General features: G+C 38.5%; 7 protein-coding genes and 2 pseudogenes across 12 annotated transcripts; 8 read left to right on the top strand and 1 right to left on the bottom strand.

The window, feature by feature from the left end:
• Positions 1 to 20: 20 nt before the first annotated feature.
• Positions 21 to 1939, bottom strand: LOC108819138 (uncharacterized protein At1g03900-like; annotated as a pseudogene).
• An 80-nt stretch (positions 1940 to 2019) lies between these two features.
• On the top strand, positions 2020 to 5184 carry LOC108818916 (pre-mRNA-splicing factor SLU7-A-like). Its single transcript, XM_056993338.1, has 9 exons — positions 2020 to 2169; positions 2597 to 2873; positions 2962 to 3381; positions 3495 to 3630; positions 3715 to 4014; positions 4141 to 4357; positions 4582 to 4685; positions 4774 to 4842; positions 4927 to 5184. Exons 1-9 carry the CDS (start codon positions 2154 to 2156, stop codon positions 4999 to 5001), a joined length of 1614 nt encoding a protein of 537 aa, XP_056849318.1. The 5' UTR covers positions 2020 to 2153; the 3' UTR covers positions 5002 to 5184.
• Positions 5185 to 5441: 257 nt separating this feature from the next.
• On the top strand, positions 5442 to 7611 carry LOC108818885 (prohibitin-2, mitochondrial). 3 transcript variants are annotated; one of them, XM_056993340.1, is made up of 7 exons: positions 5457 to 5577; positions 5757 to 5943; positions 6064 to 6180; positions 6676 to 6846; positions 6931 to 7143; positions 7253 to 7460; positions 7544 to 7611. In XM_056993340.1, exons 2-6 carry the CDS (start codon positions 5773 to 5775, stop codon positions 7445 to 7447), a joined length of 867 nt encoding a protein of 288 aa, XP_056849320.1. In that variant the 5' UTR covers positions 5457 to 5577; positions 5757 to 5772; the 3' UTR covers positions 7448 to 7460; positions 7544 to 7611. The 3 variants fall into 3 exon arrangements, with proteins under 3 accessions (XP_018447336.1, XP_056849320.1, XP_056849319.1); XM_018591834.2 differs by having other exon boundaries at positions 5442 to 5577; positions 5760 to 5943; positions 7253 to 7611; XM_056993339.1 differs by having other exon boundaries at positions 7253 to 7611.
• Positions 7612 to 8162: 551 nt separating this feature from the next.
• LOC130498739 (uncharacterized) lies at positions 8163 to 8710 on the top strand. The gene is made up of 2 exons (XM_056992302.1): positions 8163 to 8167; positions 8356 to 8710. The coding sequence occupies exons 1-2, from the start codon at positions 8163 to 8165 to the stop codon at positions 8708 to 8710; spliced, it is 360 nt and encodes a 119-aa protein (XP_056848282.1).
• A 988-nt stretch (positions 8711 to 9698) lies between these two features.
• Positions 9699 to 10374, top strand: LOC108821432 (monothiol glutaredoxin-S13). Its single transcript, XM_018594473.2, has one exon. The coding sequence runs from the start codon at positions 9773 to 9775 to the stop codon at positions 10232 to 10234; it is 462 nt and encodes a 153-aa protein (XP_018449975.1). The 5' UTR covers positions 9699 to 9772; the 3' UTR covers positions 10235 to 10374.
• A 1592-nt stretch (positions 10375 to 11966) lies between these two features.
• Positions 11967 to 13914, top strand: LOC108822023 (BRCA1-associated RING domain protein 1). 2 transcript variants are annotated; one of them, XM_018595036.2, is made up of 5 exons: positions 11967 to 12270; positions 12358 to 12480; positions 12968 to 13124; positions 13220 to 13338; positions 13432 to 13914. In XM_018595036.2, the coding sequence occupies exons 3-5, from the start codon at positions 13085 to 13087 to the stop codon at positions 13858 to 13860; spliced, it is 588 nt and encodes a 195-aa protein (XP_018450538.1). In that variant the 5' UTR covers positions 11967 to 12270; positions 12358 to 12480; positions 12968 to 13084; the 3' UTR covers positions 13861 to 13914. The 2 variants fall into 2 exon arrangements, with proteins under 2 accessions (XP_018450538.1, XP_056849322.1); XM_056993342.1 differs by lacking the exon at positions 12968 to 13124.
• Positions 13915 to 15187: 1273 nt separating this feature from the next.
• On the top strand, positions 15188 to 16229 carry LOC108822021 (uncharacterized). The gene is made up of 2 exons (XM_018595035.2): positions 15188 to 15314; positions 15686 to 16229. Exon 2 carries the CDS (start codon positions 15699 to 15701, stop codon positions 16068 to 16070), a length of 372 nt encoding a protein of 123 aa, XP_018450537.1. The 5' UTR covers positions 15188 to 15314; positions 15686 to 15698; the 3' UTR covers positions 16071 to 16229.
• Positions 16230 to 18683: 2454 nt separating this feature from the next.
• On the top strand, positions 18684 to 18996 carry LOC108822022 (uncharacterized; annotated as a pseudogene).
• A 1926-nt stretch (positions 18997 to 20922) lies between these two features.
• Positions 20923 to 22787, top strand: LOC108822019 (uncharacterized). 3 transcript variants are annotated; one of them, XM_018595033.2, is made up of 9 exons: positions 20923 to 21097; positions 21206 to 21259; positions 21360 to 21456; positions 21546 to 21590; positions 21678 to 21745; positions 21946 to 21982; positions 22071 to 22138; positions 22234 to 22366; positions 22449 to 22787. In XM_018595033.2, the coding sequence occupies exons 1-9, from the start codon at positions 20985 to 20987 to the stop codon at positions 22494 to 22496; spliced, it is 663 nt and encodes a 220-aa protein (XP_018450535.1). In that variant the 5' UTR covers positions 20923 to 20984; the 3' UTR covers positions 22497 to 22787. The 3 variants fall into 3 exon arrangements, with proteins under 3 accessions (XP_018450535.1, XP_018450534.1, XP_018450533.1); XM_018595032.2 differs by having other exon boundaries at positions 22059 to 22138; positions 22452 to 22787; XM_018595031.2 differs by having other exon boundaries at positions 20928 to 21097; positions 22059 to 22138.
• The last annotated feature ends 270 nt before the right edge of the window (positions 22788 to 23057 follow it).

Genomic DNA, 23057 nt, shown 5'->3' with positions numbered 1-23057 from the left:
TTTTTTTATAAAGGTAGAAATACATTATAATAATCTCTATATAAAAAAAATATTGCGTCATCAAGTAGATGTAACAAAGGTGATCTGAAAATAAAAATATTACAACAGGGAGTGCTGGGATTACAAAGAAACAAACATCAGTTTACCAGTACCATACATTACAAATGTAAAAAAACTCATATTGCTGCCTTGGTATCTAGTGTCTCTTGCTCTCAAGTCACAAGAAGATGAAGCCGGACGAGTCCAAGACCTTAGATTTCACGTGTGATCAGAACGCTGCCCAACCTGATGCAGCTCCTGTCGACTTGGTCTGTCCCGATCCCTGTGTTGAAGGAAGATTCTTCTGCAGATATATGGAGAATTCAGTGATATAAATGTCAGTTTGTTGGTTGATTCAGATGCTACTAATACGAAAAGGTTTTGGTTACCTTGAGCTGAGATAGATCAGACAGAGGATCGTTCCTGCGTATTGTGTTACCCGTGTCAGATGCAATCCTTGAAGTGAGAGGATCATTTGGCGGAGGCGGTAAAGGAGACCTGGTTTTGGTAGCAGCAGTTGGTGGTGGAGCAAGTGGTAGAGGTTTAGACTTGCCGTTTCCTGAAAGAGCGGCTGAGAGCATCCCAGTGCCATTTGTAGTAGGTTTAGGCTTCACGTTGATTCTTATTGTTTCACCTTCCTTGAAACCCACCCATCAAAAACAAGAATCATTTTAGGTTCTACTGAGTAAATAAGAAACTTTTCTGCAGGTAAAAAATAGATTTTTAAGCATAAAAAAAAAAGGAAGGCTCTTCTCGTTTTAGCAAGATATTGATTCCATAGTTAAGTTTCGTAAACAGATAAACTAATATCAACTCAACAAAATAAAAAAAGACCACAATCTACTACTGGGAAGAGATGCTAGAACAAACGGTTGTGATTCTGAACCATTTATGAAGAGCAAAATAATATATATTTTTTGGCAGCATAAGTTTGATTCCACGACGACTTATAACGCGGGACAAGACCCTTCAAAATCATGAGCAAGAACACTCCATACGCATACAAAAATATGATAAGGTACTCGAGTCACATGCAAACTCATTTTCAAATAAAAACTGCAGCTTTAAAGATGATCCGGTCATTATATATAGTGAGTATGAAGATTTACCAGACATTCTCTATCATATGTGTAACAAAGTATTGATCAGAGTAAAAGAGCAGGAATAATGAACAAAGGGTAACCGAACGTGGTGATATTAACTTATCATAATCTCTCCACAACGCACAAAAAAAAAACTATACTAACTCTGTGGCAATCTAAAAACTATACCTACTGCAATGCCAAATGATGCTAACTAAATGGATCAATTTCACATCAGATTCCGCAGTTCTCCAAGTTAGATCTTATCTTAATGCCTAAAGCTTACGAAGAGACCTTCAATCTGTGATTAACAGCAGGATGGATATCAATGTGATCCTCACTCTCACTCTCCTTCTCCTTCTCCTTCTCCCTCCTCACGTACTTGTCGTGATCCGACAACGCCACATTGAAATCGAACGCCTCGTTCCTCTCCGCGCCCGATGAACGCGTACTTCCCACGCCCGTCGTCGATCCTCAGCACGAAATACCTCGACGAATCCAGCGACGGAGTTCTCTCTCCTCTCCGGATCCACGAAACAAGCCGCGAACAGATCTCCGGAGCTCGAATCCTCGAGGCGGATCTCGCACCGGTCCTTGCACGACACGACGCGGAGTCTGCCGGACCAGATCTTATCGGACTGGAGCCACTCGCCGCACTTGTATCCGCCGGATGTGGTTCGCGGCGGGATCTTGTAGACGGAGACCTCGCGCACCACGAGGAGTGTGTGCTCCTCCGAATCCTTCTCTTCCTCCTCCAACGACATCGTGCTTTTGACGATCGTGTGGGAAATGAATTTATCTAATTTTGTCTACGTGTTTTACTCTAATCATGAAAATTTAACTAAGCTTCATAGTTAGTCATGTACAATTATAATTTATCAAAAAAGAAAAAAAAGAAGTTATAATTTATGAAACGGTGCCGGTTAGTTACCGCCTTATTGGGGGTAGTTATAAAAGCGTTCCCTTTAGTATTTCACTTCTTCTCCTTTGTGGCCGGCCAGAGAGGATTCGAAGCTTGACGATTGTATAACCATGGCTACGGCTTCAGGTACCGATTTCGTTCAATTTTTTTAATTAATTCGGCAGATTTTCTTGAAAGCTGCGCTCTTTTGGCTCTTAATTTCCATTTGGTGGTCGTGAATCTGGGTTCTGATTATCTACTTACCTCTTTTTGTAATCAGAAAGTTAGGGCTTTTACTGCTTTTGGCGTTTTCGTTTCATCTCTAGTTTGGTTTTTGTTAGATCCAATTTGCGATGGAGTCTGTCCTTCTGATGAATTTTGGTTTCATCAGTCAATTTTTAATCAGTTTTGGTACTTTCGTAAGAGACAGTATAGGGTTCGTGTTTGGTCTCTAACTAGTTTTACTGTTTCTGTTTTTGGTTAATTTCTGTCAACTTAATGGTAGGGTAGACTTGTCAAGTGTTTTTTGAATGTTTTTCTGACATGTATGTTCCTCTGGTGGTTGGTTTTGCAGTTGCTTTCAAGTCTAGGGAAGACCATAGGAAGCAAATCGAACTAGAGGAAGCTCGTAAAGCCGGCCTTGCACCAGCTGAGCTAGATGAAGATGGAAAGGAGATCAATCCTCACATTCCTCAGTATATGTCTTCTGCTCCATGGTATCTCAACTCTGAAAAGCCCAGTCTTAAGCATCAACGGAATTGGAAGAGTGATCCCAATTACACTAAGTCATGGTATGACAGAGGTGCCAAGATCTACCAAGCCGAAATATACCGCAAGGGAGCTTGTCAAAAGTTCGTCTTTCTCTCTGATTGAACAAATGAATAAAATGATTTTTTTCAGTTTTGGTTTTGTTCTAACTTTCCCTCCCTTTTCTTGAAGTTGCGGTGCAATGACGCATACTGCAAAGGCGTGTATGGATAGACCTCGCCAGATTGGAGCAAAGTACACGAACAAGAACATTGCACCTGATGAGAAAATCGAGAGCTTTGAACTCGACTATGATGGCAAGAGGGACCGATGGAATGGGTACGATCCTTCAACCTATCATCGTGTGGTAGACATTTATGAAGCAAAAGAGGATGCACGAAAGAAGTATCTCAAGGAGCAGCAGATTAAGAAACTAGAGGAGAAGAACAATAACCAGGAAGGTGATGATGCAGCAACCAGTGATGGGGACGAAGAAGATGATGATGACTTGAGGGTCGATGAAGCAAAGGTTGATGAGAGCAGGCAGATGGACTTTGCAAAGGTTGAAAAACGTGTTCGAACTACTGGTGGTGGTAGTACAGGAACTGTGAGGTATGAACTGCTCTTTATAAATACAACTACAAAATATCATGTTATCACATGTTTATATGGGTTTTTTTTTTAATTTGATGCACTAATGATATGTATCTTTTTCTTGATTTCAGAAATCTGCGTATTAGAGAAGACACAGCGAAATACCTGTTGAACCTTGATATCAATTCGGCTCATTATGACCCTAAAACACGATCCATGCGTGAAGACCCACTTCCAGATGCAGATCCGAATGATAAATTTTATTCGGTTAGTTGTAGTTTATCGCTATTGTATCCCATTTTCTGATGATCTAAGATACTAAACCATATTTTTTGCTTACCATCTATCCAGGGAGATAATCAATATAGAGACAGTGGCCAAGCTGCAGAGTTCAAACAGATGAACATGCACTCATCGGCAGCATTTGACAAGGGACAGGACATGCATATGCAAGCGGCTCCATCCCAAGCTGAGTTGCTGTACAAGAATTTCAAGGTTGCTAAGGACAAACTGAAGACTCAGACAAAGGACACAATCATGGAGAAGTACGGGAATGCTTCTACAGAAGATGAAATTCCAATGGAGCTTTTGCTTGGACAGAGCGAAAGACAAGTTGAGTATGACCGAGCAGGCAGGATTATAAAAGGACAGGTACGGTTTTTAATGTTTGACTTCACTAAATCACCTTCTCATAGCTATGTGGACGGCTTGTGGTATGTTGTGCTTTTGTTTTAATCCATTTCATTCTTGATCTGGACATGTTTGGTTTGTACACAGGAGGTTATACTGCCGAAGAGCAAATACGAAGAAGATGTTCTTGCTAACAATCACACTAGTGTTTGGGGCTCATGGTGGAAAGACCATCAATGGGGATATAGATGTTGCCAGCAGACGATTCGCAATAGTTACTGCACAGGCTCTGCTGGTATTGAGGCCGCAGAGGCTTCCCTTGATTTGTTGAAGGCTAACATTGCTCGCAAAGAAGCCTGTGAAGGTTTGTGCTGTGGACTCTGTTTGTTATTCCAATTCTGTATATCTTTTTATTGGAAAAAGAAACTGTGGACTCTGTTTGTTATTCCAATTTCTGTATATCTTTTTATTGGAAAAAGAAACTGCTCTCGAGGAATGGCTTATGACACACATTTCTGCATATGTCTTTGTCATGTTGTTTGTACGCCTTTGCTAACTAAAACACTGAATGATGTTTGTGGTGAACAGAGAGCCCAAAGAAGGTTGAAGAGAAGAGAATGGCCGCATGGGGAACTGATGTTCCTGAAGATTTGGAATTGAACGAGGAGGCACTTGCTAATGCTCTTAAAAAGGTAACAAGGCAGCTCCTATTTTTCTCATGTCAATACGTTTCTCTGTCTTGCTCACACATATCTGATACGCAAATAACGATGTTTACAGGAGGATGAGCGTAAGAGGGAAGAAAAAGATGAGAGGAAACGCAAATACAATGTCAAATACACCAACGATGTAAGGATAACTCTTAGTAGCATCGAATCATATTCTCAAATTAAACGGTCGCTAATCAAAATCTCTCTCATTTAACGGTCGCAGGTGACTCCGGAAGAGATGGAAGCTTACCAAATGAAGAGAGTTCGCCACGAGGACCCAGTGAAAGATTCCCTTTGAACAAAAATAGTCTCTCTTTTCTCCCTTTTACCACCACTTCACCGTATGACGTTTTATGCAATGACATGGTCTTCGTTTATTTGCAACACCTTGTAGTTAACAATAACATGCGATTACTAGATATGGACCATATGAGACTCTTTGTTGGTTTGTGATATTAATGTTAGCCAGTTTATATATTAACCGCAGTTTATATATTAACCGGTTTATCTCAATCACCATAAAATTTAAAGGTAGTGAGAGGATCAACACTGATTTGCGACTGTGTTGCTTAGACCATGTGCATCTATTACCGTTACAAGTGATAATCTAATGGATCATATTTTTTAGTAACACACACCTGTGACGAAAAGGAAAGAAAAAAAACTAGCTGACATAATGGGCTTAACGAAGCGTTATTTAGTAATGGGCCTAAACAATTCGACCCAAATTACAAGAAGACGATCTGTATCGGAAGAGTTGTTTTTCATTCTGTCACACTTCTCAATTCTAAAACCCTAAGCTTTGCCGACGGGACCCGATCGTGATCTCCTTCTTAAAACCTAACTTCGTCGTCGATTCAGAGCTTTAGCTAAGGTGACTTTCTCTGTCTTTGGATCCTCCTTTTTTTTTTTTATCATCACTGTATTTATTGGTATGTTGTTTTGATCTTTGGGTTATCTGCTGAACAAAACGATTCTATAAAATTTCTCTCCGTGCACTGTTTCTATTTGTGGTAATGTAGTAAGTTCCTTGTTGATTGTTTTTTTATGTAGTAGTACTTGAAAGAAAATGAGTTTCAACAAAGTGCCCAACGTCCCAGGATCTCCAGCTCTCTCTGCGCTTCTTAAGGTCAGCGTTATTGGTGGGCTTGGTGTCTATGCAATTACCAATAGCCTCTACAATGTCGAGGGTGGACATCGTGCTGTCATGTTCAACCGTTTAACTGGTATCAAGGAAAAGGTTTTGTACTGTTCCTCCAACTAATACAATAGTTAAAATCTTTTTTGTTGACTATGAGAATATTTACTTTTGAAAATGTGAGAGGTTTTACTCTCGGAATTGGTTGTTTTTTTTTTGCAGGTGTACCCGGAAGGAACACATTTTATGTTGCCATGGTTTGAGAGGCCAATCATCTATGACGTCCGTGCACGACCCTATCTTGTTGAGAGCACCACCGGTAGTCATGACCTTCAGATGGTATGCGTTCTGTTTTTTATTGTGCTTTTGTTCTTTTAGTGTGTTTTGATATTAGATATGCCATGCTTCATTTTCAAAGGCTGTTACTGAATGTATGTGATCTATGGATTAAACTAGGCATTCTTGATTTTTAAGTTTATTTTTGAGATCCGTAATTGCAGCATGAAATCAGTTTTTATGTTTGGATATCATTTGAGCTAGAGATTTATTTTCAGTTTATTTGCTAGAATGTTATGAGTAATATATGTCCGTATATGACCTGTCTGTGTGCGTTTGGTTTACAAAAAAAAAAATGGAGAATGCGCTGACTATGTGTCTTCTCCTTTTCCTGTTGTGCTGTGTTGTGCTTCATTTTCTGTATACTGAATGAGAAATCAAATCATAGGTGCTTTCTGAGGAGATTACATTAAGCTGTAACAGAAAATAGCATAGTGTCTCTGTTTTTGTTTTTCTTAAAATGTTGTGTTTCTGATATTTTTGTTTGTTGTTGCACAGGTGAAAATTGGACTTAGAGTTCTCACTCGTCCCATGGGTGACCGTTTGCCTCAGATTTACCGAACCCTAGGCGAGAATTACAGTGAAAGGGTTCTTCCTTCCATCATCCATGAAACTCTGAAGGCTGTGGTGGCTCAGTACAATGCAAGCCAGCTGATCACTCAGAGAGAAGTATGTAACTCTCAACATTCTTCTTGTACAAGTTTTCCTTTTCTTCTTTTAATTGTGGTTAGCTGTGTTTGTACATTCTTCTAGGCTGTGAGCAGAGAGATACGCAAGATTCTAACGGAGAGAGCTTCTAACTTCGACATTGCTCTTGATGATGTCTCCATCACAACTCTCACGTTCGGAAAAGAGTTCACTGCTGCAATCGAGGCAAAACAAGTCGCTGCGCAGGAAGCTGAACGGGCTAAGTTCATTGTGGAGAAGGCCGAGCAAGACAAGAGAAGTGCGGTTATCCGTGCAGAGGTAAAGGATATTTGATCTCTTTAATTGCAATCTAATGTCAGAGATCATAGGTTTTGGGATGTCTCTTCTAAAAGCATTGAGTGTGTGTGTGTGTTGATTTGTTGTGCAGGGAGAAGCTAAAAGTGCTCAACTTATCGGACAAGCCATTGCAAACAATCAGGCATTCATAACACTGAGAAAGATTGAAGCTGCCAGAGAGATTGCTCAGACCATTGCACAGTCAGCTAACAAGGTGTACCTAAGCTCCAATGATCTCTTGCTAAACCTTCAAGGGATGAACTTGGAGCCTAGCCCTAAGAAGTAAAAGGAAGGAAATAGTAAGTTCCATTCGTGTCTCTCCTCCAAAAACATGGTTGGTGTTTTGACCACATGACTATTTGTCCATTACTGTGCTATTCAGATTTTATTTTCTGCACTAGTTGGCAACTTTTTATATTGGAGGGAAAAATAAGATTAAGTACATTCGTATGGGCACGGCACCATGAGCCTACTTCGTATTTAGTGACGATATGCCGGTGCCACCGTGATGAAGACGTCTTCTTTCTTTTTGCCGGTGTGGAGTTTTATGAGATGACTAGTTTCCGATGATGTCAAGATTAAATTTAAAATTAAAATTTTGACCAAGTAAAAACTCTTAACTTGTATGTGTAACCGATGGCTCTTCTTTATGATGTCATGTATAATTAAATTGAATGTCAAATGAGATAAACAAAAAGTTAACTGGATCGTATTGTTTGAGTAATAAATGGTTACAACACGCGATGTAATTTAAAGAGGCACGACTTGCGGGTTCGTAAAGTTAAAGCGTAACGTCATTTGGTTTTACCATGGTGAGGATCATTTTTCTCGTTCTTCTCAGCTGCTTCCTCTTGGCGAAATTACCACATCATGAACTAAGGCTTTTGCGCCTTCCATTCAATGCATTTTCGATGAGATTGTATGTAAGGCTAAACAAAGGATTCAAAAGGAAGTTTAGTTGTTGAGTTATATACCTTAATGTCAGAAAAAGTCATATCGTCATGACGTAATAAATAGAGATGATCTGCATTACAATGATTTGCATTCATCCATAAGCTAACCATAAAGTCCAAAATAACTAAAACAATCTGTTGACATCAGCCTTGTCGTAAGCCATTAACTATGTCGTCGTCATCGGTTGTTTAAAAAATAAACTATATCGTGCAAGTCATTGATTTTTGTGAATTACAATAGGTTAAAAGTTACATTACGTTCTCTTGCACGACCTTTTGTGGTTTGCGAGATTGGCACAGGAAGCAACGCGAATTTTTGGTATGATAATTGGACGGAACTAGGACCTCTGATTCATCTAACTGGTGAGAAAGGGCCTGCAGTCTCAGGTATGCACAAAGACGCAACGGTGGCTGATGCTTTAAGAAATGGACATTGGTGGTTAAGTGCTTCGCGAAGCAGGAACGCCATCATCTCGTTATTGAAGCAGTGTCTGCCACCGGCCACTCCAATAGTGCAGTCATCAACTGATGATAGATACCTATGGAAAATGGAAAACGAGTCTCCCACTGATCAGTTCTCTACTGCAAAAACTTGAAATGTTCTTCACCCTCCTAGTCCTCCGGTGTACTGGCACGCGCAAGTTTGGTTCAAAGGTAGAGTTCCTAAACATGCCTTTATTTCTTGGCTTGTGGCATGGAACAGATTAGCCACTAGAGATAGAATGAGGAGTTGGGGTATAAACATTTCTCCAAGCTGTTTGCTCTGTTCTGGATTTGATGAATGCAGGCAGCATCTCTTTTTTGAGTGCTCTTACAATGCTGAGGTCTGAAGCTTCTTCTGCTCTCGGCTAAGTCTGAATCCGCCTGCTCCATTTGAAGAATGCCTCCGTTGGCTGAAGACGTCAACGACCGATCCAAACAAGCTCCTTATCATCAAGCTGATTTTCCAAGTAGTTATATATATGCTTTGGAAAGAGAGAAACTCCAGGGCTCACACAAACATCAGTAGACCGACTCAAGCTATTATTCAGGAAGTAAAGAAAACTCTGCAGCTCAGATTGGATCCCATCTCTCGCAATATGCGATTGGTCTCTAGTGTCTCCCTAACTCCTCTGGGTACTTGGCTTAGTTTATTTTGAGTTTTGTGTAGTTTTCTTCAGTAGTAGTTGTAGTTTCTTCTGTAATTCTGGTTTGGTTTTTATTAATAAAATGGAAATTTAAAAAAAAAAAAAGTTACATTACGTCGAGATAATGATAAATATACTTTTAAATATTGAGATGTCGCATTCGAGTTCCGACAACGAGTTCAAATGTGTCTTTCACACCTAAGATATCACAAAATGTCTAAAGATATTAGGATGATTTATACACTCAACATTAATAAATAATCACAAGTATTATTTTAGATCCGGTGACGTTGCTTGGGATACCATGAGAATACGATTTACACAGGCTTACGTTGATCCCAAAACAAAAACCTCACCAAACTCTCTATATAATTAAATTCTTTTTCCAATCCCCTACCAATGCAACCCAACTAAACAAAGACTCTCTCTCTCTCTCTCTCTCTCTCTCTCTCTCTCTCTCTCTCTCTCTCTCTCTCTCTCTCTCTCTCTCTCTCTCTCTCTCTCTCTCTCTCTCTCTCTCATACATCAATAATGCAGAAAGCAAAAAGACCATACGAATCATCGTGGACGAAGACCATACCGGGCAATAGCATCTTCCGTTCAAAGACTGAAGATAAAACATCATCATCTTCATTATCATGGTTAACATCGTCATCACCACCACAAAATCCATCATCTCTAAGCACTAAGATATCAAGCAACGTATTAGTAATGGAGAATGCCGTGGTGGTGTTTGCAAGAAGAGGTTGCTGTATGGGACACGTGATGAGACAATTGTTACTGACACATGGCGTGAACCCATTGGTCGTTGAGATTGATGAAGACGACAATATCATCATAAGTGAATCGGGCAGAGCCGTGATCAATAAAGAGAAATTACCAGTGGTGTGCATAGGAGGAAAGTTGTTTGGAGGATTGGAAGATCTGATGGCTGCTCATATTAATGGTGATCTAGTGCCTAATCTCAGACAAGCTGGAGCGTTATGGCTTTGATTGATGTCTTGTTGTTAATCATCATAATCTTTTATTTAATTGTCCTTTTCACCCCTTGTTGCATTATTTGTTGATATATTTGGCAATGTTTCAACCTATGTGAATTTGTAACTGATTGTTATGTGATTAGTTTGATGATCGCAAAAAAAAAGCAATTATAAAGAACAAAAAAAAAACTACTTTCTTGTAATTGAATAGCTCTTGAAATCTGTATTTGTGTATGATAGTTAACAAAAAGTGTATCCAACCAAAAGCCAAATTTACTACATATGGGGTTACACTAATGGGCTTTTATAACTACAGCCCAATAAAGAAAATATAAATAGTAAAACTAAACCCCTCAAAAAAAATAACATCACCCTTGATCTCTCAGTCTCTCTCTCTCGCTCACCGTTTCCAAGTTTAAACCTTTTACTCACTGTACTTGCCTAAAAGTTCACAACTTTTTTTCAATTATTTTAAGTAAATCGAGGAACCCCATTGTGGAAGGAGGATCTGCAGTGACCGAGCATCACTAGGAAGACGGACCCAGATGAGAAAGCAAAGGGCGGAGTCGGGTTCGGAAACGGGTCGGGCCATCCAACTGGTATACATAGATGAGAATGGGAAGTTGAAGACGGACCCAGAAGCAATCGGCGCTCTTCAGAAGCTGAAGGGTCCTGTAGCCGTTGTCTCTCTCTTGGGAAAAGCTCAACATGGCAAGAGCTTCATCTGGAATCAGGTTTCCCTTCTTACATTTTGATTTGAGGGTTTTAGGGTTTTAGTGTGACTTTGCCATTTTCAACTTCTGATCAGTTTTGCATGCGGCGAATCATATGCTTTGTGTTTTGGGAAACATTGTAGAAAATATGCAAAATGAATGTTTGTGTATATGTGATAATGTTATGTAACTTCACTTGTCTCTTTTGATGCTTTTTTCTTCTAGTGCTTGAGGTTTGAAGCTGAGAAAATGTCTGATTTTGAATTTTGATGTGAAGCTTGTTAGCAGGAGCATTGGATTTGAAGTTCAAGCTCTTCACAGGCCATGATGCACTGGAGATATATGGATGTGGGTTGAGCCTTTCAAGAGGATTTCAGAGGATGGCACTGAATATAGTTTAGTCTTACTTGATGTCCAAGGGGATGACTCAAATGGTGTACTGGTTAGTCATCTTCTTATCTCATCAAAGATTCAAGTCACTTATTAAAAATTAAGTTTCTATTATTTACTTGAGGGAGGGATAATCAGTTTCATCATGTGTTAAATTGGTTTTTATTTTTCTATGTTTAGGCTTCACGCAGTAGTCAGATATTTGCTTTGGCTATCCTCTTATCAAGCGTGTTTATCTATGGTCCGGTAAGTACCTATGATTGGGGTTTTTTTTTCTCAAGGAAGTTTCTTTTAAACGCAGACTTAAGTGCTATGTAATTAAGAAGATTCTGCTTCAAATGTTTCAGACACTTGGTGTAGATGACATTGCACTTGATCTCTCTCGTCTACTTGAGATTAGCAAGCACGACCACGGTGGAGAAGCCAAGGACAATACATTTTCCGCGCTTGGACAGTTCTCTCCCATGTTTGTACAACTTATGACGGTGATTATTTCATTATCAAAATGCATTCATTCTCTAGAGGATGGAGTCAGCTTGTCTCTGATGTTTTTGAACTGCTTTTTAACTTCCTTATTATCGGGACATTAACACAGAAACAGTGGAAGGTGGAGAAGATGTAACTCAGAATAACAGAGTCATGCGTCGGCGTCCTGCGGCTGCGTCAAATTTCCCGCGTCTTCGAAACGAACAACAATCGGCGTCAGCGTCGGCGTCGGCGTCAGCGTCGGCGTCGGCGTCAGCATCGACGGCAACCAAACGAACATCAGATAAACGAGTTTGACGCAGCCGCTGACGCCGACGCCAACGCCGACGCTGATGCTGAAACCGGCGGCAACCAAACAAACAGGGCTTTAAACGCGTTTTGTGAACCTTCCATTGGAAACGCTGAAGTGAAACAGAAATACAAAAGAGAACTTTGGAGTTTCTTTGCCAAGGCATTTGAGGTCAGATCCCTCTCTCTCTCTCTCTTTATTTATCTCTTGACACTATTTTGCAATTAAGTCAGCTAAATAGTGTATTTATTATTTCAGGATCACAAGAGAGTGGCAGATATGGAGGCGTATTCGAGATGCTGTACTGCGATAGAAGATATGGGCAAGAAACTATGGGCATTGCCTTGTTCTCGTGATGCTAATAGCAGCGATATGATCAAGGTTCTCTCTTTCTTTCTTTCCTTTTTAGTCTAAAACAATGTGTGTTGTAGCAAAATGAATATACCAGATTCATGCTAATACAGCAATATTTGTAGACAACCAAAAAATATATACTGAAGTTCAATTAGAACAGTAGTCTCATTCTCTTTTTTTTATATATGTATAAACTAAACATTATGTTGTTGGTTTTATGTTCACAATGAAAATATTTCTATTTTTCTTAATGTTTTGATATATTTTGATTATATTTAATAAAATTATATCGAAAACCATGTAAAAATTCTATGAAACAGAAAAATATAAACCAAATAAGATAAAAAAATACTACAAAAGTCAAATTTATAAAATCTAAAAAATTTATATACGGTAAAATCAAATATTTTCTTATTTTATAAATAAAAATAGAAAAGAAAAAAAAAATCTAAAAAATGAAACTTTTGCAAATTAATATCTATAAATTAATTAAATTTTAAAGTTTCAATCTCAGCCTTTGAGTTAAAAAGAATCTCAAAAAATTGAACGGCTAAGATTAGATGCCACACAACCCGAGAAACAAAACATAATTGCTTCGAATGGAGCTTGTACAAGAACTTTGAAGGTTCTTATGGGTATCCTTAATGCCAAATGGATTATCAATGCATACTGTAAGTTAAATTGCTCTCTCAGGATTTTATATGCTCTTTACTCTTACCAATAGTAAATATTTATCTTTATATGGAACAACTGTAATTGTTTCCAGGGATGAAAGCAAGCCTTGAAGCTTCTCAACCTGTTGATGAAGAACCATTTGAGATTCATATTGACACTCGAGGATGTCATGATGGACCAAAAACTGCAAGACTCAGAGCAGCAACTAATGTAAGTATAAAACAAACCAAAATAATAAAGAAAATTAAATTATGAAAGGTGTTTTGTTTGGATTTCTCACGAGCTATTTTCATTGACAAGCAGAAACCAAAGCTCTTTGATGGCATGAAATTCTATTTCTTCGGAGACTTCTTTAAAGGGTACAAAGAAGACCTTCAAAATCTAGTCAAAGTTGCTGGTGGTACAATCTTGGAGACAGAGGAAGAGCTAGGCGCGGAAAGCAGCAACAATGTGGGTGACCAAGGATCATCACCGGTTGTTGTTTACAACATTGATCCTCCACCTGGATGTGGTTTAGGTGAAGAAGTCACTATCATTTGGCAACGAGCAAATGAGGCTGAAGCTTTATCTACCAAAACTGGATCAAAGGTCGTTGGTCACACATGGCTCTTGGAGTCCATTGCTGGTTATAAGTTGCATCCTATGATCAGCAAACGTAGAGAAAGGACAAATAAGTGTTTCAGTTTCACCATATGTGCAAGTTTGTTTTTTGTTTACACCAAACTTTTGTAAGATAACAAAAAGATTTGTGATTGTAGGCAAATAAAATTATTTCATCTGATTATCTTTGGATATCTATGGAAAAACGGAATTTAAATAACGGTGCTGTACTTATTTGAACATTTTGCTTAGTTGGTACTGTAAATCATTGGTTTATTGTGCCTGATTTTCATTTGATTGCTCTCTTGTAGCATACTTGTTTGTTTGGTAGTACTGAAAACAAAAACCTTTTTTTTATTCATAAATCTCTCGATATAAGATGACACGAAAGGGAAAAACAAAAATAAGAATCACAATCACAACCGTTCTCTCTTGTTTATGTGTTCTGTCTTTGTCCGAGAAGCTTAAATCAAAGTTTTGCAGTGTAATAATGATCATGCCACATAGTAGATGGAGTTTGGGAGCTTGAAGGTTCTTTTGGGAAGAGGACAACCTGCAAAACTGCTCCATTGGCTTCCCATCACTCCCCATACTCTGTAGCCAAGACTCGTCAGCCATGCTCTCTTCTCTGACATGTACTGTTTAACGTCCTTATGCTCATCTTCCATTCCCCTGCATTGTTCAGCTTTCTTGTTTTTAGTACACCGGTTATCTAATTCGGTTAGAGTAAACCGGAATCATTTACTAAAGTGGTGTACAACATTGCTTTTAGCTTATTTTGGTTTGTTGCACAAAAAAAAAAAAAGCTTATTTTTGGTTCAGGTGATAGATAAACCAAATAGATGTTATCGAAAAGAAGAACAAAGTTTCATTTTCAACCCCACCATATATCTATTTGTTTTATAGAAACACAACCTTTTACAATAGAACAAATTTTCATCCAACACTACATACCTCTTGGTTCTTGAGCCAAAAATTCAGCATTGAATGGAAAATCCATTTGCATTCCAACTCTAAAATTTTGATTTAATCTGCCCTTCAAATATTTTTTAGGTCACTGATCAATATAATTTGACTGGGTTCAATTGTGTCTTAACCAAATTCAATTTAGTTATATTTTGTAAATAATATGCGTTCTTTAAAAAAAAGCTGATCACATCAAATAAATACCCCTTGGCCACACATCAACGGTGTCATTGACTGCACAATGTGTTGTTCGCTCCTCAATAACTTTATGAAATTCAAATGGTTATTAATGATATAATATATATATTTTTTTTATACTAACATCTCCATCACGAATCCTCTTTAAAACCCCTTCAACTACTTTTCAGAACACATAATGGAATCCGATGTAATAATCATAGTCCATCGGACGGCTGATAACAAATAACTAGTCTTATTCGTTGGAGCTAGGCATGCAGAGTGGGTCCCCACTGATGGGACTTAGAAGGTCGACCCAAGAAAATACCTTTTATCAATCTAAGGTTTGGAGTTCATTTCTCTATTACAAAACCCCCAACGAAGGTTCTGATCATCATCAACCGCTTACTTTGCGCTGGTGATAAAGAGCTCAGAGGTGACTGGTGACTTTTCTCTTCTATTCTTGTACTGTTTTTTGTGATTTATAGTTATAATGTGATGAAAACTGTAGTTGCTTCACTGACTTTTCTCTTCTATTCTTGTTCCGTTTGTGTGATTTAGAGATAGAATTGACAATGTTTGAGTTGCTGAATATTGTGTGTTTCCTATTAAGATCGTAGAGACTAAGACTTTATACAGACCCTTCACCGACTCGTTAACCTAATCGTATACAATATACCACATAATAGGAAAGTATCAATAGAAAATGATATATACCAAAATAGAGAATATCGTATATCTCCTCGTAATAATGTGATGAAAACTGTAGATGTTCTGTTTGACGATGAAAACTCTGTGTATCTGTTTTCTATAGGTTTGCTGAGACAATGGTTAAAAGAAAGAAACCCGAGGACGCGGTACTACTTCCGAATAATGGAACTCGGGACAAGGTGTGTGCCTCCTCCGCTGGATACATGAGAAGTACCGCACAGAGTCTACATGAACGTACCGGTGCGAGTGTTGCGACCGTTGTTGTATCCGAAAATGAAGTACAATACCAATACTCTTCGGCTCCCATGCATCAGGTTCTTGCACAGCATGGTTATCAGCCCATCGAACCCATGGCCAACTTCAGAGCAGTGAGTGATCCCAATGTTCAGGACCTGAATCCTGAGCAGTTGGCACTGTTGGTGCAGCGGACCGATGCAGCCAGAGCAGCCATTGAGGCAGAGCGGAACCGGCGCCTCGGTAACAACTGATCAATGTAGTTTATTGTCTTTAGAACTTGTGTTGTTATCGCAGTTTATTATCCTAGTGTCTTATTTGTAGTCTGTATGAAACGCGTTGCTGTTCCATTTCTCTTTCCCTGCAGAATGTTTTATGATTGTTTTTAATGGATAATTATCAGATTTATGCTCCTTAAACATTAGCTGTGTGGTGAGATTTATTTATTAGCTGCCTGGCTAACCGTTGAAGCAGAGATCCTCTTTCTTGGGGCTTTGTAGTCCCTTAGCTGATGTATACGGTTTCAGCCGATGTATAGTCAGTCCTTTTAGCTGCATATAAAAGCACATCCCAAATTTCCTTGCAACACACGTTTCAGTTAATCCCCATCAGCTTCGATAAACTTCAGAAACCAAACCCAAAAAGATCAGTGAGATTATCATATACCAAGATCTGAAAGGATCCAAACTTTCAGGAAACGTCTTCATTATACTCTTCAACCTTAACAAATTCATGGCTTATCGAGTGATTTTTGAGCTTGTCTTGAACAAAGATGTCTTAAGGAATGAATAGCATCAATCAATGGCTTCTGTTCTGTTTGTTTCATAAGCGAGGCCATGTCTTTAAGAGCACTGTCCACTAGAGTCTCTCGCTTTAATAGCTTTCCAGAACAACTCTATTGCTGCTTCCGCATCCTTCTCTCCAAGCTGACCAAACATTTCAAAGTTTCAGACTTTATAGGATCAATCGAATCAATAACTTTCGATTCTCACAAATCGTGTATGCTTTTGCCTGAATATGTTTTGCTCGGACATAAGGACTGCCACCGTTAGACTCATCATCACAAAACACTCTCTTTCTCTACATCCAAGATTCTAAATGAAGAAACAAGCTTAACTTTTTCTCTCTTTAAAGCGGTAACACCGGTAACTCTTCTTGGTTCATTACCGTCAACTGGATCTTGTAATACCACAAGCTGGTCGTCTTCTAAACCTATCAGAACTCGCCACGTGACATATCTGTCCCCACTTTTCTCTCACACGACTTTGACTTATCCAGTTTTTACGCTATTGTTTTTGAATATTTCCAATTTTTTATTCATATTTGTAGTTATCTTTATTACTAATTTTCACGCCTAACAATATACTACTACTAAGATTATTTTGTTATTATTATTTATTATCCCACTATTTTTTCTAGAAAGCAGCGACTCTACTCTCTAGTATAAGTTGTCTGACCTAAAAGTCAAAATGGAAATTGAAACGTGTTCAATGATTTTGCACACCGTTTGTTGTTTTTTTATAACTGGTGATACGTCCGGAACTAAAAAGTAAAAAGCACAAAGTGTCTTAGATTTGTTTTTAAAATGTACTTACAGCTTAAGATTACACTGTGTTCAAAGAAATCAAATTCAAAGCATGATGAGTGATGTACATATGTTTAGAAATGTCCCTAAATCTTAGTCATGTATTAATAGAGCATCGACCCCGGCGTAGCAGACTATACCAACTTAACAAGTACAGTTGGAGAAAAAGGTGCTAGTTGCAGAGTAGTGTTGGGGGGAGTAAATGGGGGTGGGTTTACACAGGCTATAATGGAAACATCAGTGGTGATTCATTTCAAAGACACGCCTAAACATTCTTTGTTTAATTAGCCCTTGTTATTACTAATTATGTCCCAGTGCATAACACATCGTCAACTTCTGTTGTGGTGCGTATATATATAAATACTATATAATAGTAAATATTTTTGTATATAATATGCTCAATGCCTACATCCTACGTTAGTATAGTTTCATTTCTTTAGTAATGCAAGAAAGAAAATGTGTCTAATGCATCAGTAATTTAGTACTTTTCACATACGTCATTATATGCATGGTTCCTTATTCTACGCGACTGCTTTACTGCTTGACCTGCTTTACTGCTTGACTTGAAATACGAGAAAAAACGATAGAGGACATTCAATCAGTCGGCCAATGAGCTAACGTTTCTATCAAGATGTATAGGTTTCTATTAATTGAACATCATTCGGCTGTTAAATCTAATTATACATCTTACTAAAAAAAAAGTCGAAATATCTGACTAACTAATCACAGTTTTTTATATTTATAGTAACAAAGTAAATTATTCGAACTGTAGTGTTTTATTAATATAGTATTTTTTTGTCATCTATTGGCTATATTAAAACACTTGAAAGGTCTACTAAAACAGAATCCTAGTACATACACAATCATTCAGTATAAAAGGTATTTTCCTAGCTTTGTTTTAGGAAAATAATAATTTAGATAGCTTGACCGGGTCAACTGCTCGATTGTTTGTTTGAATTATAGATCTAATACGAACTTGAAAAAAAGAAGCAAAGGAAACCCAACAAAAGCCCTCCCCATAAATGCACCATTGCTTAAACCCTCATCAACACTAATTACTCTCTTTAGTCTTTCCCTTGTCTTGCTTCTTATTACCATCTCTCCACATTGTCTTTCGAGTTTCATCTCGAAACCCTGATCATACAAAACACAAGGATTCGGAATTGGGATCATTGAGCTGGATCACCTGGCGACATTAACAAAAGAAAAGTGTTCGGCGTTGGATCCGGTCTTGTCACGCACCATTGAGTACTACATGTTCTGGCGACTACAGAAGTCGAAGATGGTGTTGGCTTCCAAGGAGTAGGAAGACGGTGGCGAGAAAATAATTAAGCCGTCAAAGAGACACGGCGGAAGAAGCCGCACTGCTGCTGCCTCCGTCGAACCTTGCCGTCTCAAAAGCATCATCAAGCTCAAGACAGAGGTCTTTAAAGGGTTGGAACAGAGGAAAGTAAGCTGGGCAGCCCGATGCTCACGGCGAAGATATTGCTCATGTCGAAGAGTTTGAGCTTAGGTAGTAAATAGTAATCTTCTACACACACAGTCACATACATTATGCTCGACTGGTTAACTTTGGTTATTCATGAGACGGTTAATTGCCGGTTTACCTTAATCCGGTACAGAGACATTTGTCTGAACAACACTGACCTGGAGGAAGACAAGACAGTTGATACATTATAATTCTCTGGACATAGTGTAATATATTATAATATCATGACATATAAGGATTGTTGAATAGTTACAAACGGATTTACAACTTCATTTTTATCAGAATTTGTCCATTAATAATGTTTCGAAACGGCATGTGTGTGCCTCAGATATTTACTGAAAGTCAAATCCTTTTGACACAGATATTGTCGTCAGATACACAATAGCACTGAATACGGTCCAATAAAACAATTAAATAAAATGCGGGAAAGCTATAATAAAAAGAGGTTCGTGAGAGGTGACATGAAGCTCTAAAATTATGAAGTTTAGTTTTGGTGGGGGTTGGTTGCCAGCCATCACATAAGATATGAACGCCTTTTTTATTTATTTTAATTTTATTATGATTTTAATCAATACAAGCTTCTTGACAAAACAAAAAGAAAAAAATCAATACAAGCTATGGTTCACTCGCATGTTTTGCAAACGATGTTTTCCTATTGTTATCATTTTTGCATAACAATTTTACATTATTATGACACATGTATAGTGTACAAAAAGACAAAAAAAAAAAGGAAGTAGGCCCCCCCATAAAATAGCTTTAATAACATTCCATATTTGCCGAAACCAGATGATAAACCAAAGCGATCATCAACCAATTTGAAAAAAATCACTTTTAGAGAGAGAAAGTTCTCTGACTTATCTCTAAATAGCAAATCGGCGAGAATCGTGTCTCCGGCCGGCGGGCTTGACTTTTCTAGCCACCGCCGGTCCGGCTACAAAGCTTCCTATTTTTTCTTCTTGTTTGTTTAGTCGGCTTTAGTCAAGGAGGGATTGATTCCATTCCGTTTTTCCTCTGTTTACGGCCATGCATCAGTTCCGTCGGTGGTGGTTCGGCTTATGTTTTCTGGGGCCGTACCGGATTCTCTTTGGTAGTGGTCGCCAGCTTTCGACTTTTATGGAAGTGTGTGAGCTGTGTTAAAGTTGTGATTAGTGGTGGATGGTGGCTGAATTCGGGCGAGAGTTTGGCGGAGGTGATGGAAGCTCTCTGAAGATCGGGCCGGTGTGTGTAGACTCCAATTTCTATACCTCCGATACTGTCGTCGGAGGTGGAATTTAGTGGTCGTATTGAGTTCCCCGGTGATTCCGGTGATTGAGTTTCGTTCCGATACAGCATTTGACTTCTGCATGAGGAAGAAAGTGGTGATTCGCGACTCCGGCGAGATTCCGGATTTCGGCTCTAGCGGCGACCTCCAGTTCAGACAGATGACGAAGCTTCCACCGTTCACACACGTCTTCGTGGTTGATGTGGAGTCGACACGTGGGTTTGTGGGTTGCAGTGATTTTTTGGGCTTCGTTTTTTTTTGGGTTTGGGGATTGGTTTGCGCGGGTTTAGCGTTGTAACCTTTAGTTTTTTTGTGTTTGGGCCGTTCTGGGCCTTGTACTGTTTATAAGTTTAATAATATTTTTAGATGGCAAAAAAAAAAAAAAAAAGCGATCATCAACCATTGATCAAATCCTTCAACCCTTTCTGGCATAGCATTCTATCACCACCAGCATACGTATCTTATTCATTTTGGAGGGTCGAAAGAAAATCTTTTTATGCAAACCCAAAAACTTTGGGCCGAAGTCCATTGAGCCGAAAAACAAACCAAAAATAAAATTTAAAACAATTAAATGCGTCAATAAAGAAATTATTATGATCTAAACCGAATATTTACTTACTCGAGAGAGGCTCAAATCAGTGTTTCCTTAAATTTTTTTAGGAAATTTGCAAATAAAAATACTTTAAAAAAAAAAATTATTTTGTAGAAAAAAATAAAAAATTGGAAAAAGACAGGAACATAGGTAGGTGAATCTCTGTCTCTCTCTCTCTATATATACAATCCTCGCTCGCGCAAATTCCAGAAAAGAAAGAAAAATTAGAAACAAAATCGAAATGGGGAGAAGGAGGATTAGGTTGAAATTGAAGAGGAGGCCAAGAGATCTGACGAAGAAGAAGACGAAGAAGGTTGGAGGAATACTCTGCGACTTCTGCGGATTCTCCACGAGGTAACTCTCGGACACGATAAGAGGGTTCTATTTTTTTTTCTACTAGGGTTTTGCTGTTAAATTACATCTACCCAGCCACCGCCTAATCGGATTCTAAATTCTTTCCAGGTACGATCGAGATCACACGGAGAGCGAGCTCAAGAGATTACGTGTTTTGACCAGGTAAATATAAATCCCCTAGTCCCCCCAATGTTATTGGGGTTTCTGTTGTGGTTCTTATGTTTTTTTTTTTTTTTGTTTTTTTTTATGTCCCTACCTATAGGAGAATGACTGGAAAGGATCTTGATGGTCTGAATTTCACAGAGCTTGTCTTTCTCGAAAACCATCTCAGAGAAGTCGTGTTGCCCATTGTGAAAAAGGTGAAACGATTGAATGTGTTTCAAATAATGGATTCTCCAAGCATCTTTTGTTTTTAACTAATATTATTATTATTATTATCACATTACAGAAGAAAGAGCAGATGGAGGAAGATTTGGAAAGGTTGCGCATACAGGTAAACGTTTTCGTTCCCAATTTCGTTTGTCTTTGTTCTTCTTTAATAGATATTTGACATGAACCATGTCTTTTTTTTTTGTGATAGAGTGAAACAGTGGACGAGTATGGTGGTAGGATGAGAGTGGCTCCCCGCAGATTCTCTAGCGGAAACAGGTATTATTAGTCTGGAGAGTCATTAGTCTTTATATCACTCTGTCTGTTGTCTGGAGAGTTATTAGTCTCGAGAGTTATTAGTCTTATATCACTCTGTCTGTTGTCTGGAGAGTCATTAGTCTGGAGAGTTATTAGTCCGGAGAGTCATTATTTTTTCTGTTGCCTTATATCACTCTTGTCTTGTGGGTATATGATGACAGCTCGGGAGAGGGACAAGTTGGTGAAGCAGCACCAAGGGTACGTTACGTGCCCCCTTGCCTGTTCTTTTAGCTACGGTGCATGCTTGTGTTAATATGCATGTGATATTTTGCAGTCGAAATTGCAGATAGAGTTCGAAAGACGAAAGGCTGAATCCATGGAGATGGAGTTCGAGAGGCTGTGGCTGCTGAAGGAGTGAGTAACGACTAAATTTTAACATCTCCCCTCCACTTGCTCTGTCTATTTATTTTTATTGATGATGCGTTTTCTTCTTCTTTTCCTTTTGTCAGGAGACTGAATGGTAGAGAGTTGGAAGGTATGACCTATGCCGAGATGGGTATTCTTCTCCGTCAGATATACCAGGGGTTGATGGATTTGCGGGAACATAGATTTGGACCAACACGGGAACAACTCGACCAAGAGGTATACGATAAGACTTAACATGCAAAAATCTCATTTGATCGTTTCCTGTATTCATTCTCACCATATATTTCTTGCAACTTAGAAGAAGAAGTTGCTCACTCCGAAGACGGTTCCCGGAGATGTTCATTAGGATCATCAGCATCTTGTTCAATCACCGCAGCTTTGTGCTCCATATCCGTCCTGTGTCTCACCTATGGTTTCTTTCTTCTATGTTATACCATCGTTATTAAAACTCAAACTCGCATAGCTGATCCCATTGCTTTTAATGTTGGTTCCTTGAAAGTATATTGATACTAATTAGCAGTGGTGAATGTAGGCCAAAGATTATGGGTGAAAGTGCACCTACTCTTTAAAAATATATTTTGTAAGAACTTTGTTTATATTTTGCCATAATTTAAACAAAAACAGAGTTGTGAACTCATTGAAAATTTATTAATACCCCACTTAGTATACATTTTTGACGTCCTTCTAATTCTACTAAAATGTGCAGCCACTAATAATATATATTGAGGATTTCCCCTTGCCAATTAGTCCGTGTACCACATATTTGGTGATAAAATAACCTTTGCGGTGATATTGATTATGACTCAAATACAATATAATATTAATAGATAAAAAGTAATCCTAGAAGGAATAGTTAAGCATGTCCTAATCAAATGCGATCATATACGACCTCCAAAATAATATACGA

The sequence above is a fragment of the Raphanus sativus genome, chromosome 8 (genome assembly GCF_000801105.2).
Source record: "Raphanus sativus cultivar WK10039 chromosome 8, ASM80110v3, whole genome shotgun sequence".
NCBI classification, from domain to species: domain Eukaryota; kingdom Viridiplantae; phylum Streptophyta; class Magnoliopsida; order Brassicales; family Brassicaceae; genus Raphanus; species Raphanus sativus.
This window is presented reverse-complemented; position numbering and strand designations above follow the sequence as displayed.